Genomic DNA, 19,579 nt, shown 5'->3' with positions numbered 1-19,579 from the left:
TCTTCATTACAACATAGACTTTTCCACCATTCACCATCTCTACATCTCCACCGCCTCTATTTTCTCCATCGTCACCGTCACTATCATCTCCACATAATTGACAATGAATTTTTAGTATTACTCTTGATTCTTGAATTTTTATTTTTCAATTTGTGCATGAAATTAGAAAATTTTGAAAATCAATTCCTTATTGATATTATTAGAGTTGTTAATCATCACTTTACATGCCAACCCACAAGGCCGATTGGGTTGGAAATTCATATCTTGATTATTCGATGCCTCAATTTGACAATTTTATTTTAAACCCAGAAAGAATTTTGGATTTTCGACGAAACCCACATTTGATTTTGAGAATGAAATTGGATAGATCAATGTCGCATTGTTATGGATACATAGCCTCAATTTGAGCAATTTTACAGATAATTCCATAAAAATTATCTAGCATCAATAAAATAGTGTATGGAAGATATATAGATCAAAAATTTTGCTGGCATTTTCCACTTCAAAACAGTCATTGTTACCGCCCGTTGACGATAGCAGCTAGCTGATTATTTTGTGATGAGATGGTGTGACACTTTTTTTAAATGAATTCAGATCTAATGATTTTGGAAGATAGTTAGAAATTTCCTTTTGCTATCATAAGTCGTCATATTGTTTAGAGTTCCACCAAAAAGATATGAATTAATTTATGGGCAATTGTAATGAAAGAAAAGAAGCACTAATAATTGAGGTTTTTTGATATGTCAAAAGATTTAGGACTTGGTAATGTTGGTTGGAAAAACTTTTGTTGAAAGAAAAAAATGGTGAAAGCATTAATTTCTGCTTGCAGCAAAGGAAAAAAATGGTGAAAAGATTTTGGTGTTGGAAGGGAAGATGAAAATATAGGGGAAAAAGATAAAAATAATAGTTTTTTAAGAAATCCACGTGTCAAACGCGTGGGTTTCACCCGTTAATATAAATGTGGTTGTTGCTTTTTAAGGGTGAAATAATTTCAGTTTTAACAGTTTAGAGGGTGATAGGACACCCGTAAAGTTGGAGTGTGTAGTTGAGAATCCAGTAATAGATTGGAGGGGGGGGGGGGGGGGGGGCATTTGACCATTTTCTCTATCATGAAACTTGAGAAGCTATCAAAAAATTTATATGATTTTTAAAAATATTATAAGTTGTTAATTGTAGTAATTTATAGTACTTTGTTTCAATTTATGTGGCATAAATAGGATTTCAAAAATAAGCTATTCTTTATGTCTTTTAAATATATTAAAGGGAAAATGCATAAGTACCCCCCCAGCCTATACCCGAAATCCCAGAGACACACCTAACCTTCACTAAGGTCCTATTACCCCCCCGAACTTAATTTATCTATAATATTCTACCCCTTTTCGGCTTACGTGGCACTATCCTTGAAAAATTTGTCAACATGCGTTGGGCCCACAAGATAGTGCCACGTAGGCCAAAAAGGGGTAGAATATTATAGATAAATTAAGTTCAGGGGGGTAATAGGACCTTATTAAAGGTTAGGTGTGTCTCTGGGATTTCGAGCATAGGCTAGGGGGATACTTATGCATTTTCCCTATATTAAATTGTTAATTATTATAATTTATAGTACCTTTTTAATTTTCAAATAATATATGTTACTTCTCATGTCCCAAATTATGTGACATTGATAGATTTTTTGGAGTCAAGTGATTTTCTTATATGTATTTTAATTTTTTCTAGATTGTTAATTATTGCGATTTATTGTACTTTTTACATCAATTTCAAATAATATATGTTTATCATCTAACCCATTTTATGTAGTACCAATAGAATGTCAAGAGTCAGTCGGATTTTTTAATATAGCTTTAAAATATTTACGTCAATTTCAAATAATATATGTTTATCATCTAACCCGTTTTATGTAGTACCAATAGAATGTCAAGAGTCAATCGAATTTTTTTATATAACTTTTAAATATTTATATCGTTAATTATTGTGATTATAGTATTAATTATATAATTTTTAAATCTATAACTAACAAAAAAGAATAAGAGAAATAAATTTAATATAGTGAAAATACTAAATAGTAATGAAAAATTATTGCTATTACTATTATTAAATGAAAAATGGAATGAAGAGCCGACATACCTGAGTTGGGCCCACACAGTTCATAAATGTTGATTGGTTTTTTGGTCTAATAAAGAAAAAGTACACCCTTAAAGCAAGAGATTACAAAGAGTTGAAGAAGGAAAAAGTAGAAAGTTTCGAAAATACCCTTTATCATACAAGCAGGCATGTTGACGAAGACATGCCTGCTTGTAGACTCTTCTACTAAGTAGTAATACTCCCTCTGTCTTCGTATTAATTGATCATCTTACTAAAAATAATTGTCTTATATTAGTTATCCACCTTATTAAATCAAGAAAATATTAGTTATATTTTTTCTATATTACCGTTACAATTAATTGTAAGGGTTCACATTAGTTTGTAAATTTCAAAAAGTTTTTTAAGAGGTAAATTGACAAAATTATCTTCTTGTTTATGATTTCTTAATATACGTGTAAAAAGAAAAATGATCAACCAATATGAAACGAAGAGAGTAATAATTATACGTAAACTTGATTAATTAATCATGGACCCATAAACAAGCTTGTTTTTGGCGAATAAAATCAAACTGCACTTTAAAAATCACCACTATAGCAATTTGAAGAAGTCTCTCAGGAATTTTGAGTCTAAAAAGTAAATTCAAATCATATGAATGTTTTTAGAGAAACTTAGAAATAAATAATAGGAACAAAATCATGTAGTTCAAACTTCAAATAAACTACTTCTGATTTTGAATTTACGTGTTTGAAACTTCAGATAAACTACTTTTTATAGTTTTGTAGATACATGTCTGAAACTTCAGACATGAGATAATATCTCATATGATCACTCAATTATGAGCTTTTTGCATAGAAATCACAGAACTATGAGTTGTCTTCATAGAAAGTCACTCAACTATAGGTGTTTTACTTACAAAGTCATTCAACTTATTTAATTTATTTTTTCAATAAAATTTGTTGACAAGAAACTATTATTTAAAACTAATTTTATTGAGGCCTTTGAAAAAATTAATTAAATAGATTGAGTGACTTTCTGTGAAAAAAGTTCATAATTGAGTGATCATATCAAACTTCAATCGTGTATATAATTTTTTTGACGTTGACAATTCAAACTCAAATTGTGTATGTCTAAAATTTGAATATGACAATTCAATAATGGCTTACATCTAAAATTTGCTTGCACAGTTTCAATCATGTTTGTCTAAATTTACAAAAGTATATGAACTGAGGCCATGACATGACATAAATAGAAGTCTTAAGAATAGATCAACGTACGTGTGTGTATCCTCAATGTTTCTGCTCATATTAGAACAACAGGAGCATTTTTTTAAAACAGAAATACCAACTACAGAAAAAGAGAGTACATTTGGAGAGATATTAGAAAATAATCCATTATATTTATTTTATGTGTGATTTGAATATAACTTATTTTTTACTGGCATGTGCAGTCAAAATATGTGGGCGTTTCTATTATTTCTGACTAGTTCATATGCACGCTGGGGTGATTTTGTTTTACTTACTCACTTAGATGATTTATCACTTAATTTATTATTTATTTTTATTATTAATTTTTATAATTATTTTTCAGTATGTTTTTCGCAATTTTTGAATTTATTTTATTTAAAGAGTGATATAGTATATTTATTATTTTGAAAAAATTGTCTAGTCAAATATAGATATGTAAAATTAGACAAGGGACCACTATTTGTTTTTGCTAATTTCCTATTGTGGAGCGTACATTTTTCTTATTTGTCAACTATATGTAGGTCTAAAATTTGTGATTATTCTCTCCACGTCAATGGCTCAGTTTGTCTCATGCACAGAGATGATAATTTCCTTTTATTCTTTTTGCTTCACTTCATTATGATAAAATTACGTTTTTTACAGGAAAAACTTTACTTTTTAATATGAGATTTTCACACAAATTCAAATTAAATTGAATTTTAATATTTATAAAATATCATATGAAAAGCCAAAAAGAAAAAAGAAAAAAAGAACAGAAATGTATTCGTTTCACTTAGTCTTCTCCAACTTTTTTTTATTGCACTGGACAGTTGAGAATTTTTTTAAATCTTTTATGAGCTACATGGTTTAAATTTGTTGGGAGAAAAGAATTTGTTAAAAAGGTCATTGTTTCTCCTATTGAATAAAAAATGTCCTTAACGTATTAGAAAGGACTCAAAAATGCTCTACTTCCACCTATCTAATTAAATTTACCCTGTTGATATTTTCAAGCTTAAAATTGTCCCTCAATTAACGGTACAATTATATTACATTATATAAATATGTAACCAATAAGTGAAAGAAGAATATTTTTGACTCATTTCTAATACGTTGAAAACATTTTAACTCATTTCCGTAAAAACAATGAACAGCATTTATTTTTATCGTTGTTGTCCCTTTCGAACAGAATGTACCTTGTGGGCACGGCCATATTCTATTGGATTTTTCTTATGCAAATCGAGTGAACAAAAAGCATCAAACAAATAAATAACAATGACAGCTTTTTATTCCGGTTTCCTTTCCAGTATCCGATATCCGTATCGACCCCAGTTTCGTTCCGCATAAAACGGAAGAAGCATTTAAGATCTTTGATATAAAAAAAAAGCATATTCATCCTAACACAGCCAACCAACCCTGATTGGTAATAGTGATAATTACCTCCTCATATTAATACCCCAGCGACAGAAAATTGCGCTAGAGTTAGTGAACCTCTATTGGGTCAACAATTACTACGCCTCAATTCCAAAAAAGCTAATCATATGAATCAAAATATTATACATGTTAAGGCTAAAAAGGAGAAGAACCAATAAACAGATGAACATTTTGAATGAAAAGGCCTTTGTAAATAAGGCAATAAACCTTCTATTTTTCAGCAAGTAGTATAGGAATCCAAATGTATGCTCTGTACAAAGCCAGGGCAAACAAACCCCACTGTATAAAGCCTTTTCACCTTTTACTAGATTCAACTAATTTATCACTATAATCCAGGAAGCCTAGCTGCTAGAGAATTTGATCAGCTCACAGGACACTGGCACAGAGTTTACTCCCGAGGAGGAAACGAAATAGGGTGCCTTTGTGATCCCAAGCAAGCAGATTTAATTAACACAGCTTGCAACATATAATTTATGGCGGAAAACCATATTTACAAAAGAATGGCTCAAATGCCATTGACATGTGCTCACAAGATAATACACTTTAACTGAGAAACCCCACTCGTGAATCCTTGTATCAAAGCATTCGACCAATTGGCCAAGTAAGTAGTTGGACCGATAACCCAAGCAATACTGGAGTATAGAAACCTGTTGGAGTCGGCTAAAAAAGATGTTCTTTGAAGTGACACTAAATCCCACAATGTGAATTTACGTTAAAGCAATGGTCTAAACCTTGTTCAACATCCTGGTTGACCAAGGCCATGTATCATCATAAAGACAGCAGAACACGATGGAACCGTTCTACTCTAGCCTGGTAAGCACATGACAATCTGCCAGCTGAAACTTTTCTTCTTTTACCACCCTGGCGGAAAAAGAAGTCCTCTGTGTCAAGCACATATGATATCTGCAAGGATTTATCATGTCAAAGGAGGAATCTTCAGTGAACTATTATTAAAAAATTTAAGTAAAAGAAGTATAGTTGGGTATTAATGAAGTGCACAAGAAATCAGGATAACATAATGATGTGAACAGGAATAAAACTCATTTACCTTCGATGAATTTGAAGCCATCTTGCATTCCAGACCATTTACAAGAATAACATGTTCCATTGCCATGCACAAAGCAGTTGATTCATCATTGTCGGCGCGTTTCCGCTTATTTCTGTGGGTTATGGAAACAAAACGATCAGACATGGAAAGCAATGGATGGCAAGTCAAATTAGCACTCAATCACAGAGCAGACTGATGAGCATCTCCAGCATCCTCTCTAAAAGAATCTTTGTCCGCTTAGTTTATTTATATATATCCTACAACTTAGTACTTGAACTGATGCGCTGCATTTCTAAACTGAATATTAGACAGTTGCGTAATTACCTCTTCAGCAGAACTGCAGAAGACTCCTTTTTCCCATGTTTAACTGACAGATAATCATTGTGCAGATAACCTGCAAAATTGGGATCTACAGCAACTGCAACTACTTCAGACTTGTCACCTCTATCATCCATCAACTGGATGGACAGACGGGTAGGCGAAGACGTCTACAACACAAAAAAAAAAACAGTTGTTTTACTGCACTTCAACTTCAGCATATTCAACAGAAAGAGAAGAAAAAGGGACGTAACTACTCAGAAACTTACACATTCAAACCGGTAAATGCTGTCCTCCTGGAGGAGGAAATGAGCATTTTCATAATAAGCTGAATCAACAAACTTCTCAGGTTTCCTTAATCTTTCATATTCATATAACTGAAGCAGCTTACAGTCCAGCTCATCACTCGAGACTGTTTGAAGCTGAAGCAAAAAAAAACAAATTACATTCAAAGAATACCAAGTAGTAGCACCCCAAGTCAAATTCAGATAGAGGAGAACAAGGACACCTGTTTGACCAGCTTATATATCAATTTGTCCAACGTGAATAGCACATATGACTGATTTCCAATGATTGATCGGCAATCATCCTCGAACTTTGAATTTTCTGCAGAACCATCGAGCAAACTATGCAGCGCACTCATGAATCTGCAAGCATACCCATTGTCCTCAAAAACAAACTTACTGAAAGGCTAGTATAACTGCAAGCGAAGAAGAATCGCAACCTACCTGTCATAGGGAATAGAACCAGTATCCTTTCCAGTTCTCCATTTTGACTCAGACGATGCTGAATTCAGCTTTGCTGATAATAACCTTTCATATAGAATCTAGAAAAAAGAGGGGGCTTCAGATTTAACCACTGCAAAATAGAAAATTGAACTTGAAGGTGAATCTCCTTACCTGCTGTAGCCTAAAAAGCACATAGAATGTCTCATTTCCATAGAATACCCGTGGGTACTTCACCACTCCCTCATATACAGGTGAAGCCACATATTTTGTAAGTGGCTTTGAAGTTAGCAAAACCCGATCAGACATTTGCAACACATTGCCATCACCTCCAGCATAGTGTGCTTCATTCGTCCCCTCAGCTTCACCTTCACTCTCAGCTTTACCATCAAGTTCATCATGCTCTCCGTCATCCTCTTCCTCATGCTCTTCTCGAGAGCACTCATCAGCAGCAGACTCACTGCCAGAAACATCTTCTTCAGCCTCAGAAACATTTTCACTATCTTCATCATCAGCATCTGCATCATTTTCACCAGCAGCATCCTGAGAACCAATCTCTTCAGCACCTCTGGTTTGATATTGCACACTTCCATTGTGCGAGGCACCACTTCTAAAGGCAACAAAATTGTCCTCTTCAAAATCACCATTCGGTGATAACTCACCCTCTTCTTTCTCATTTTTACAGGGATCAGCTGAATCATCATTGTACCCATTAATTGTAGAGCCTTCTGCAAACCCTCCATTACCCAACGGAATCGATCTTGAAGTATCACTCTGTCTCACAAAGAAAAATCATGCCTTTAATGATAAGTAGTCGAGATGATTAGCACCAACCAAAATTGACACAATTCAGAGTCTCATACCTCTGATGCTGGCACATTATCGATGTTAGACTTGGATACTTGACCATCGTCAGAAGCACCATTGCCCTGTCTTGCGCCACGCCCTGGATTAAAAAAAGTATCAGCTATTCTATGTTTTGGCTAAAAACCAAACAGTTTGAGATATTGGAACAGGTTTAGACTTGGTGAGGTACATATATACCTGAAGTTATTTCCACTCTTCCATGAACAGTATCTTCTCCCATAGCAGGAGCTGCATCGGAACTAGTTAGGTGCTCACCAATCACTGGCAAACCATCTTCTTTGGGGAGAGCATCTGCATTTGCAAAGCTTGTCCTAGAAAGAGTTACTCGTAGGGGGGAAGCATTAGCATCTCTGTTGCTGATAACTTTTGATTGTTTACAATTCCTAGTAATAGCATCCGCACTAGGACTGCCATCACTTTCACCAATGCTAGTTCCATCAACTTTTGGGCCATGCGGCTTCAATAAGACATCATTCTCAGTAGCCTCTGAGTCATGAGGACGACAAGGAACACCCAAGATTTGCTCAACAAAGTTGGTCCATAACCCCAGTACTTTATCTAATTGCTCTTTGGAGGAGCAAACCTCTTCACACGAATACTTGATAAGTTTGTACAAGTCTTCATGAAGCTCAGAGTCAGTATAATCAAATTCAAGATTTGGTGTTATAGGATGTCTACTTCCAGCGGAAATAGAAAGAATCATGTCGTCTTCTTTCTGCTTGTTCTCCTTAATTTCTTTGATCTCCGCTAGTAAGGCTGTTAATCGGAAACATGGAAGTTAAAAAACAAGAACCACAGAAACTGCCCAATTGAAGATAGATACACCAACTATTCATGAAATGTGCATACTGTACTTCCCTTCTGCTAAACTCATAGTGACATCCTAAGACGTGCAAAAGTAGAATAAAAAATCCAAAGAACTGTGTCATAAGTGTGCTACACAACCTAGAAGTGTCTATCTTTGAAAAGAAAAGCAGAACTGAGAAATCCCCGAGCTCCAGCAAAGAAGGGGAGGAAGTTATATACATGAAAAAAGTGCAGATAGAAAGGCTAGCATGTATGCAGTGAGTTAAAATATGATAACCAAAGCTTGAAACATGATTTGGAGGAATGAGATTTCATCAAATCTGATGATGTTGGTAACAACAAAAAGTAATGTCAGGAAGAGGAAGATTTGAAGAAGAACACACATTAAGTGATGCAATCATCAACAGAAATACCATCTTTCAGCTCCATAAGACCTGAGGGTTACTTAAAATTAAGTAGAAAAGAAACAGAGGAAACAGACCACGGCCAAAGTAAGATCATCACATATAAAACAGATGCTAGACTTACATTTTGAGCCAAGATTCTTTGAATCTTGTTGCTTGAAGTAGAAACTTCGATGGTCAAGTGACTTATAATGGTTCTTAGCATAGATCTCTGACCAAACTTTGTTAAAATCTGTGCGACACTTGGTCCACTCCTCCTGTTTCTGCTTCAAGCGGGTCAGTATAACAGGCAGCGCATGAGATGGATTTTTACGCAGAATATCCACCGTATCCAGACCATGATCACCATAGATTCGCTCAATGCATCTTAAGTTTAAGACTACAAAATGTAAAAAACTTTGTTTATCAACAAGCTACATAGTTATGTATTTTTAATGTAAGCGACTGAAACTGAATGGTGAAAAAGAAGCCTGCTAACGTCTAAGTCAACATTGACAAACCTGTAAAGTGGTCCTCAACACGGAATGCCCCGCCAATTGAATTATCGTTAATGGCATTCAATAACTCTTCTACGCGCTTAGCAGTTGAACTCACCGACTCCAATAACATGTCTAGCTCAAACCTGAATTATTAAAAAACTCCAATCATCACTGACAAAATGCAAGAGCAAAATCACAAAGAGTATTTTCAAGAGAACTACTTCAGATGATTTATGCTCACTGCTTCTTAGTTTGTCAAGAAAACAGTAGCTTACAAGACTCTTCCTCTGAGATTGAACCCAGGGGGAGGGGATCTTAACTTAGGAAAGGACTTACCTATCATCTTCACAACGGAACAGGCTTTCTTCATACTGATTTCTGCGCATGTGCTTGAAAGAGTAGTCCTCACTCCCTGAAGTCACAGAAACCCAATGGTCATTTAACACCTGAGCTCCAAGCTCGGATTTTTGGCTTGCTGTAGGTATTGGATACTGCAGAATAAAGAAATTTAACAAATCTGTGTCAAGACATGATCCATAGACATTGAGACTCTTCTATCTATGATCGTATTAGGAAAACCAATAGACCAATGTCCTACATCATCAGGGAGAAGCCGATAACTGGGCGTGCAGCGTTTGCAGTTTGAGAGGTCAAGTTCTTGGATGGATTTTCCCCAGTATTTCTCCTTGTATCGGTCCTTTTCTTTAGTTCCATCAGTCTCACGCTTCGGCTCTTTGTCTTTCCCATCGTCCTTTACTGACTTGGAAGCATGCCCGTCATTCCACCTACTCTTCCTCATAACACCTTCGAGAAATCCATCTGTAAAGCAGGAACCCAATCAGAATGTACTCACATATATGTGGCTCAACAGATTTACCATCATGAAATTTCAAGACTTACCATCTTGTTCGCAACGCTCTAGAAATTCACCAAAACCTTCCAAAAGATCAGGATGTTTTCCAAGCAGATCAGCAACCTGAGATGAGCATGCTTTCAAATCCCAGACTGACTTGTATATAATTTCAAAAATATTAGTACCACAAAATCCAGTAAAACTGGGATTCAGTTCATTTTCCACCTCAACAAAGAGGGGAACCTTTTTTATCCCTTTTTTCAGTCAAAAGAGAGGATATGTTTAGCATAATGGATCTAGTCCTAGCATACCATCAGAACCATTTTGCAGCATCAGCAGAGCAACTAATACTGTGTACGGAAAAACCAAACGGAACCAAAGCAAACCATAGATAGCAAAAATTATAAACAAAGATTACCATCAGGAGCAAAAAGGATTAAACTAATTGCATGATAGACGTACCAAACTTTGTAACTCGGTCCTTGTAATTATTTCTGTGCTATAAATGTGAAGACATTTTAAGAAAGCCTGATAATCAGTTGGACTTCGTAGTCTTTCCTTGACCTTTTCACAGAAGCTGAACTCTTGGCTATACATATCTGGCAAAATCAAGCAAATTATATTAACAGGTTAATAATCAAACTCAGCAACAGTCTACTCTGAAAACAGATGCATACATCAAGAACACCAAAAATGAAGAGTAAAACCGCCTGAAAAGAAATTGGGAACATTTAGCAACTTTTAGAGTAGTTAAGAACGAGCCCTTGTAATTCACCATGAATTAACACAAAGCAAATAGATGGCCTTCAAATCAGTTTTATCACAAACCATAGCCCTTAATGGTGGAAGTTTTAATGCAGCACAACAAACACATACATTCAGACAATGGTAATCATGCACTCACTTTTCAGGGCATCTTTATCTTCATGAGGTCCTCCAAATTCTTCAACCTTCCGAGCAGATTTCTTTTTATCAGTGTGACGCTGCATGCTTAGATCTTCATTATTCTCATTATCAGGTTCTTTATAATCCTGATCATGAGTTCTTCTGTCCCTGCTCTCTTTTTCAGCACGTCTCTTTTGCTCTTTATGCAACTTTATCATTGTTTTTTCGTCGTCCAAATCAGGCCGCTCAATGCTAAGGTCTCTTTCAGCATAAGGACCAATAAGCCTATCCCGCCGGAAGCGCTTCAGATACAACAGATTGAAGGAGGTGAGTATAGTTGTAGGGCAACCAGCACTAATAGATGAATAAAACAACCAGGAAAGAAAAAGCAAAAAAGGAAAACCTTGTCCATGTGTGATTGCCTAAGAATGGGCATAGCTGAGCTCCTCTCATCATAACGATGGAATGAAGGCCTTCCAACAGAAGTTTGTGCTGCTGATGCAGTTCCTGAATTATCTGGCAAGAACCTAGTGAACTCATCTAGCAAATCTGGATGGTCACTAAAAAGTACGGCAACCTACACATATGATATGACAAATAGTAACAAAAAATTAAAACATAAAGATCATCTATAATATATTTATGTAATGTAACCCAATTTTCAAAAATTATTACCTCACGGTACACCTCATCGATTCCCTTGTGCTCCTTCCTATACATGTTCAAAATATCTAGGAAGGATTTGTAAACGTGATCATCATTTTGGAAACGGGTCTGCAGGAAATGATAACCTAGTAAGTTAGGACTAGAGTTTTTTATAAAATAAAAAGGCAGACCTTTATTGTTTAAACTGGAAGGTAGCAGAAATGTAACCTTTATTTTGTTCACAAAGCTAATAGCTTCTTCAAACTCAACTTTCTTTGGAGGAGCCTCATCTTCATCATTGAGGGTTATTTCATAACCCTTGGGCAAGAAAGTGTTGAATCCAAGGATCAACCTAGGATGCCCTTTAAACAAGTCTTTTACTCTTTCTATGACACCAACAGTATCAATTCTGCGAAGAAAAAATCACAGACTTCTGAGATAAGTCCCACATAAATCACCAAATATGAATAGAAATGAAAATGGCACTAGGCAAATTAAAGTAGCAAACCTTTGAGCTTTAAAGTCTTTCATAACGTCAAGGAACATGTCATACTTATCCCTTTGGCTTTGAAACATGTCCTTGACTTCCTTCAAATAAGACAACGCATCACCAGTTGTCAGCTTTGGGTTACTAGCAGTAGCACCAGCTCCACCAGCACTGCTGCCACCACCTCCTCCACCCGGACCACTTCCTGGAACTTGTGATGGACTGTAGCTTCATCGGGGAAAAAAGAAAAGAAGAAAAACATTACACAGAGAATCACAGAGAAAATTTGCCAGTCAAATTTATTGTCACAGACCTCCCCCCATATGCTCCAATAGGTTAAATTATACTCTCATCCACTTCAAACCAATGATTTTTATAGTTCATTCAAAATTGAAAAAACTGTTGATACAATATAACCAAATAAATAGTGGCTGTGGTGCTAAGTTAACGCATTTGCCCTAAAAAATGAATTAATAGATAAACAAAAAGCAAACTAGACCCACCCAAACAAATGCAACATGGATAAAGATAATCTTTATCTTCAATTGTGCCTGATAATTTTGAGTGATGTAAGAAAAATGATAGGACCTACCCTAAAGCACTAGATAAAGCAGAAAATGGCATTCAAATATTTTCTGGTAACATAATCACACACAACACACCACATGATGAAAAACTAAAAATTACTGATTTGCCTAGAATTACCAGAAATTCAGCAAATTCATAGTTCATTCAAAATTGACTAATCCCTTGATTTGATACAACCAAATAAATAATGGTTATGTTGGTAAGTTTATAGCCTTTGCCCTAAAAATGAACTAACAGACAAAAAAATAAAAGCAAACAAGACTCACCCAAACAAAAACAACATGGGTAAAGATCCAATCTTTATTTTCATATCTGCTTGATAATTCTGACTGATAAAAAAAAAAAAGATAAACCTATTCTAATTCATGAAACATTTTTTTATCACAAAGTTAGACACAACACATAAAGATATAACAACTAGAAATCACTGATTTACCTAGAGTTACCAAGAATTCAAAAAAAAAAAATCCATCAAAAACAAGTACATACAAAAAAATCATCACATACAAAATGAACACAAGCCAAACAACTTACGATTCTCCTCGGTTAGAACCAAATGGCCGCTTAAATGAAGGGCTATCATACCCATCATCTCTCAATCGTTTCATCCTGTAAAAAAAAAAAAAAACAGAACAGCAAGAAGAAGTTTTTTAACATCAACAAAGAAAAAAAATAGAAAAAAATCTGCTTCCATTTTCAAAACAACTCACTTTTGAGATTTTCCTCAGATTTTCTGAGGATGAAAAACCAAAAGTCTCAACAACAGATCTATCAACACAAACAAAGAGTTAATCCAATGGTTTAGATCAGATAAAAAAATTCTCTCAATTCATTTTCTTTGTGCCCTTTTTCCCTTTCCCCTGTTCTCTTTCCCTCCTCTCCGACTCAGAACTACAACACACAACACAGAAGACAAGTTTTGAGAAACAAAGAGGTAAAAGGCGAAGAGGTGAGGCAGAAAAAAATGAATTGATAAAAATAATGTTGGTGCTGTTATATATTATGTAACGCGGCCTCAGTTACACAAAATATGTACTTACAATATCAGACTATTGCACATATATATCGTCCAAAACATTTGGTTGAGGGGCAAAAAAGGAAAAGGTCTTGAAATGGGCTCAAATATAGCGACAACTGTACACATTTTCAAGTTTATGAATTAGCCCAAGTTTTCATTTCTTATGATCGGGTCTTATTGTTCAATCTATTAACCCCAATTTGATTGATAGGTTTTAAGATTTTGAGTTCTATTTATAATTTTTTTCGGAGTTTAGAGTTCAACCTAATAATATGCATGCGTTCACATAAAAGTAAAAAAACATGCAGGATAACGTTATAACGGAATTAACGACTTATTACTATAGTTATAGTAACTTTACCGCCATAACCTGTGACGGTTATAAAATGCATGCGCCCTAATCACTTAAGAAATAATATGTATTTCAACATAATTATATATTTACACTCGTTTTTCATGCAAATCATGTTTCCTTGTTTAGTTTGGTAACTAAACTCACAAATTTTGTAATCGAGTACGTCCAAATTACATGACGACAAAAAAATAATACTTATTTTGTACTAAAAATCTGATCTGGATCTAGACCAAATAATTATTAATTATTGGAATATTATGCAACGTGGCGCGTAAAAATTGATTTCGCTGATACATTAACTAAAACATATGTAATTTTACGAGCAATTGAAATGACGAGATATACATATATTCATATTCATAACTAACTTACTACTCCCTCTGTCCACTTTTATTTGTCATATTGCGCTTTTCGAAAGTTAATTTGACTAATTTTTAACGTTAAATTAGATTACGTTAATTCAATATTTTTTAAAAAAAAATTAGATATTCAAAAACTATACGAAAAGTACTATAAGTTGCAATTTTTTGCATATCAATATGATGAAAATATACATCGTAAAATGTTGGTCAAAGTTCTTATTGTTTGACTCTAAAAAGGAAACCATGACAATTAATTGTGGACGGAGGGAGTACTATCTCCGTCCAATAATAGTTGTCCATTATACTATTTTGGTATGTCCAACAATACTTGTCCATTTTATGAAATCAATGGATAATTTTACACTTAGTTCCTAATTTACCCTTATCACAAATTATAATCATTTATCTATTACTTTTTTCAAGACATTGTATTAATTATATTCAAAGAGTTATATAGTAAAACAATAAATATATTTTGCACGACTATTTAGGCACAAATTTGGCATGACTCTACTTTTTGGGGGTTATTTTCATAATTAGAGGGGGCAGACAATGGTGTTGCTGTAAATTCATTTTTTTTCACCCAAATTGTCCTTTAAAGTCAAATCACTGAGAAAAGTCCTAAACCACTAGATGATTTCAAGAAATTACACTGTCCAATAATTTTTTCCTTTCAAATAAAAAACCTTGCCCAAGAAAGCATTTATTTATATTCACTCCAATATTCTATTCACTTTTTTTCTTCCAATCTTTTAGTTTTTCATTGTTGTTTATTCTTCCATTCTTCTTCCTTTCCACTATTTTTGCTCGTAAATTTCATCTCATGAGCAAGTATGTCTATATTGTTTTTAAGGGGAAAAAACAAGGTATATTCATTAAATTTCAAAATATTCTTTAAATTAATATTTATTAATTTATTGATTAATTAATACCTCTACAAAATAATAGTATTTTATAATTTTAATAATATAATTTTAATTTAGAAAGATTTTATTGTAATTATATTTCACGTTGAGTAAGTACTACTAGTTTTCATGAAATTCAAAACATTTAATAAATGTCCATTATTTTATGATTAAATTAATTTTTTTAATAATATTTTCTTAAAAGCATTAATTGTAGGGATAAAATGAGAAAACAAATTAATTAAATTTTATCTTAATTTAATAAATTATTAAGTAATATCAGACTATTGCACATATATATCGTCCAAAACATTTGGTTGAGGGGCTAAAATGGAAAAAGTCTTGAAATGGGCTCAAATATAGTGACTAGTGTACACATTTTCAAGTTTATGAATGAGCCCAAGTTTTCATTTGTTATGCCCGGGTCTTATTTTTCAATCTATTATCCCCAATTTGATTGACAGGTTTTAAGATTTTGAGTTATATTTATAATATATTCTTCTAAGTTTAGATTTTAACCTAATAATATGCGTTTACGTAAAAGCAAAAAAAGCATGCATGATAACGTTATAACAGCACTAACGATTTATTAATGTAGTTATAGTAACTTTTACCGTCATAACTTATGAGGGTTATAAAATGCACGCGCCCTAATTACTTAAGAAATAATATATATTTCAACACAATTACATATTTACACTCATTTTTGTGCAAATCATGTTTCCTTTATTAGTTTGGTAACTAAACTCATAAATATTGTAACCGAGTACGATCAAATTACATGACGACAAAATCTTTTTTCTTACTTTGCACTGAAAATCTTATCCGAATCTAAATCAAATAATTATTAATTATTGGAATATTATGCAACGTGGCGCGTATAAATTGATTCTACTAATACATTAAGAGTCTGTTTGACATTCCTGTTGAGAGGCTAGAGACACTTATTTTGAGAAAAAACACTTTTATTGAAAAATCACGTGTTTGGCAAATCAGTAAACCGTTTTCAAATAGAAGTAGAAACAGTTTTTGTTGTTGTTGGGAAGAAGCTAAAAAAATTTGCTTCTTAAAAGAAAAACAAAAGCAGAAACAAAAAATATATTTTTCTCAAGACTAAAATATCACTTTCATATATACATATTTACCAATATATCTCTTATTAATTAATTAACATATCTCATAAGTTTGGTTAAATTTCATTAAATAAATTTATTTTATATTTTTATATAATATATTTTATATTTTATTTTATGTTTATATATTATTATTTTATAGTTTACATATAATTTAACAGAATTATAAAGAATTAGAAAAAAAACGATAATAACAATAATTTTGCAAGGTTAGAAAAAAGAGAAGAAAATAACAATTAAAGATTTCAACCCTCCCAAAAAAGGTATTCTTGATTGAAAATTTAAATATGTACATTTTAATTTTAAAAATATAAAGTTTAATTAACTTTTTTATAATAGATATTTAAAATAGTTTTTATCTATAAAACAATTTTAATATCAAAAGTATATCAATAGTTGTTATTTTCCGTATTTGACTCTCAAAAACACTTTTTAATTTAAAAAAGATTAGTCAAACACAAATTACTTATGAAAAATATTTTTCAAATGAATAGCCAAAAACAAATCATTTTTTTCAAAAACACTTTTATGAAAATTCGTTTAAAAAATGATTTAATTTTTTTTAATTTATAACAACAAAGCCAAACATGCTCTAAGTAAGAGATAAGTAATTTACGAGCAATTGAAATGACGAGATATACATATATTAATATTCATAAGTAACTTACTAGATATTAAACATATATCGAAACAATGTAAATATATAACATCGATAAATTAAAATTAGGATATCAAGTTGGACAAAAATCTTCCTCTGAAAATATCTTTTTCAAAAGTAACACAACACAAACAAATATGCTTGAATATTAATAAACATAGATTTGATTTATGTAATGAAATTGTCATAGTAAATTTATTACGTATAAGTAAAATTTCCATCTCAAACTAATTAGAATTTGAAAAAAATAGATATTACTCAAAAAGCACCACTTACGCAATGATTGATTAATTGTTAAAGATTTTTTATTTTTTTTGTGAATTTGAGATAATTGAAGTCATACTAACTAGACATTAAGATACCATTGAATCTTTATAATTTTATAATTATACTTATCAACTTTCATAGTAAAAAATTAAACTATTTTAGATCATACTATATTACTCTAGGTTACATTTGACTGCAATTATAAGATTTACTAATTTTTCAAAATAGAGCAATTGATTTTTGTTACTAGTATTTTGATTAAGTGATAAAATTGTGGTTTATGTAATTCAACTCAAAATAAATAAAAAATTATACGGTCAGATCTCTTTCCATCAATAAACATATTGGTACAACCGTACAAGTTTGTGTGAGTTGTGATAAAATACTAAAATCGTTGAACATTTAAATCACAAAAAGGTGTACATGTTAGGGGAACAAAATGCAAAGAACTCGATTTTTCGTAATTGAATACATTACTTAATGTCACATTAGAGTCATTTTAACTATGAAGAATTATGTTTCAAAGTTATGTAACTTTATTTTGTATCAATAAAATTACTCAACTTATGACTCTTCCATTACAAAATCACTCAACTAAATATATAAAAACTTTATCCCTTAATATTTTGAGTATGGAAAATGATACTCCCTTCACATTTTAAATAAGGCAATAAACCTCCTTAAATCAATAGCTAGAAAGAAGTTGAATTTTACATATTTTAAAAATAAGTTGGTTCCACTGATACATTAAATAAAAAATAAGTATTTCACAAGCAAATAAGATGACGAGATATACATATATTCATAAATAACTAACACAACACAAATAAATGTGTCTGAGTAACCAATAAGCATGTGATTTATGCATTAAAATTGTAATTATACAATTATTACGTATAATTAAATATTTTTCATCACGAAACAATACCAATTCACAAAAATATTACTCAAAAAGCACAACATATGCTACAATTGATTGTCAATTTATTCGAATTTAAAATAATTTTTTTTATGTATATTTGAAAAATTAAGATGTATTGGAGTTCAGGTTTATTGGACATTAAAGATGATATTGAATATTTTAAAATTTAAAATTATTCTTATTAACTTTTATGATTAGAAATTAAACTATTTTGGATCAGACTATATTAATATGACTAAATTATAAGTTTTACTAATTTTCCCCAAAAGAACAATTGATTTTCTTGTTAGTATTTTTAGTTAAGTTCTAAATTTGTGGTCAATGTAATCAATTTCAAAATGGAATTTTTTTTATATGGCCAGAGATCTCTTTCACCAATATACGTATTACGGTATTAATTTGAGTTTATGTGATTTACAATAAAATACTAAACTTGTTGAACGTTTAAATTTCGACATTGTAATCCTCATTGTAAACTTATTATACATAAGTAAGTTTTTTCCATTTTTGAAACAATATTACTTCTAAGAAATCAAATAATAATGGAAGAGGTTTTTCATCGGTGATTGATTTTTTTTCATATTAAAAAATTCTTTTCATTTATTTGCAAAATTAGATCCAATAAAGTTATATGAACAAGATAAGAAGCACTGGTAGATGTTTAATTTTTAAAATTCTAATACTCAATTTATTTTGGAGTTTTTACTAAATCATAATTTTAATATATTTTTTAAATGTAAGTTTGACCCATAAGTTTATACTTTATATATATAAAAAAGGACTCATACTCGACATGAAGAAATTATCCATACAATTATTATTGACTAATATATTTTTAGAAATTATCCATACAATTATTATTGACAAATATTTTTTTTTATAAAACTATGACATCTTTAAACTTTATTACTTCAAAAAATTCGTACATTAATTGAGTAGTTTTTCACTAAACAATTGGTTGTTTTTATTTAGGAAAAATCTTTTTGGCCAGAATGATATTTTATCTATGCTATTTTATCTTTTTAAATATTTTTACCCTTTTAACTTTAATACATTTTAACTAAAAAATGGAAAAAAGATCAGTTTATTTTAAAATAATTTTTTTTTTATAATTTTT

General features: G+C 31.8%; 1 protein-coding gene across 2 annotated transcripts; it reads right to left on the bottom strand.

The window, feature by feature from the left end:
• Positions 1-4,914: 4,914 nt before the first annotated feature.
• LOC125846504 (paired amphipathic helix protein Sin3-like 2) lies at positions 4,915-13,860 on the bottom strand. Of its 2 annotated transcripts, none has more exons than XM_049525946.1 (22): positions 13,553-13,860; positions 13,377-13,451; positions 12,276-12,482; positions 11,996-12,176; positions 11,798-11,896; positions 11,526-11,699; positions 11,142-11,424; positions 10,700-10,836; positions 10,285-10,360; positions 9,983-10,203; positions 9,721-9,875; positions 9,406-9,527; positions 9,030-9,284; positions 7,872-8,450; positions 7,691-7,773; positions 7,002-7,601; positions 6,831-6,928; positions 6,611-6,749; positions 6,372-6,524; positions 6,109-6,272; positions 5,785-5,896; positions 4,915-5,639 (listed from the first exon to the last, which is right to left on the bottom strand). In XM_049525946.1, exons 2-22 carry the CDS (start codon positions 13,448-13,450, stop codon positions 5,505-5,507), a joined length of 4,047 nt encoding a protein of 1,348 aa, XP_049381903.1. In that variant the 5' UTR covers position 13,451; positions 13,553-13,860; the 3' UTR covers positions 4,915-5,504. The 2 variants fall into 2 exon arrangements, with proteins under 2 accessions (XP_049381903.1, XP_049381904.1); XM_049525947.1 differs by having other exon boundaries at positions 12,276-12,476.
• Between the last annotated feature and the right edge of the window lie 5,719 nt (positions 13,861-19,579).

This window comes from Solanum stenotomum, chromosome 12 (genome assembly GCF_019186545.1).
Source record: "Solanum stenotomum isolate F172 chromosome 12, ASM1918654v1, whole genome shotgun sequence".
Classification (NCBI taxonomy): Eukaryota; Viridiplantae; Streptophyta; class Magnoliopsida; order Solanales; family Solanaceae; genus Solanum; species Solanum stenotomum.
Note: the sequence above shows the minus strand (reverse complement) of the source record. Positions and strands in the feature narration are given on the sequence as shown.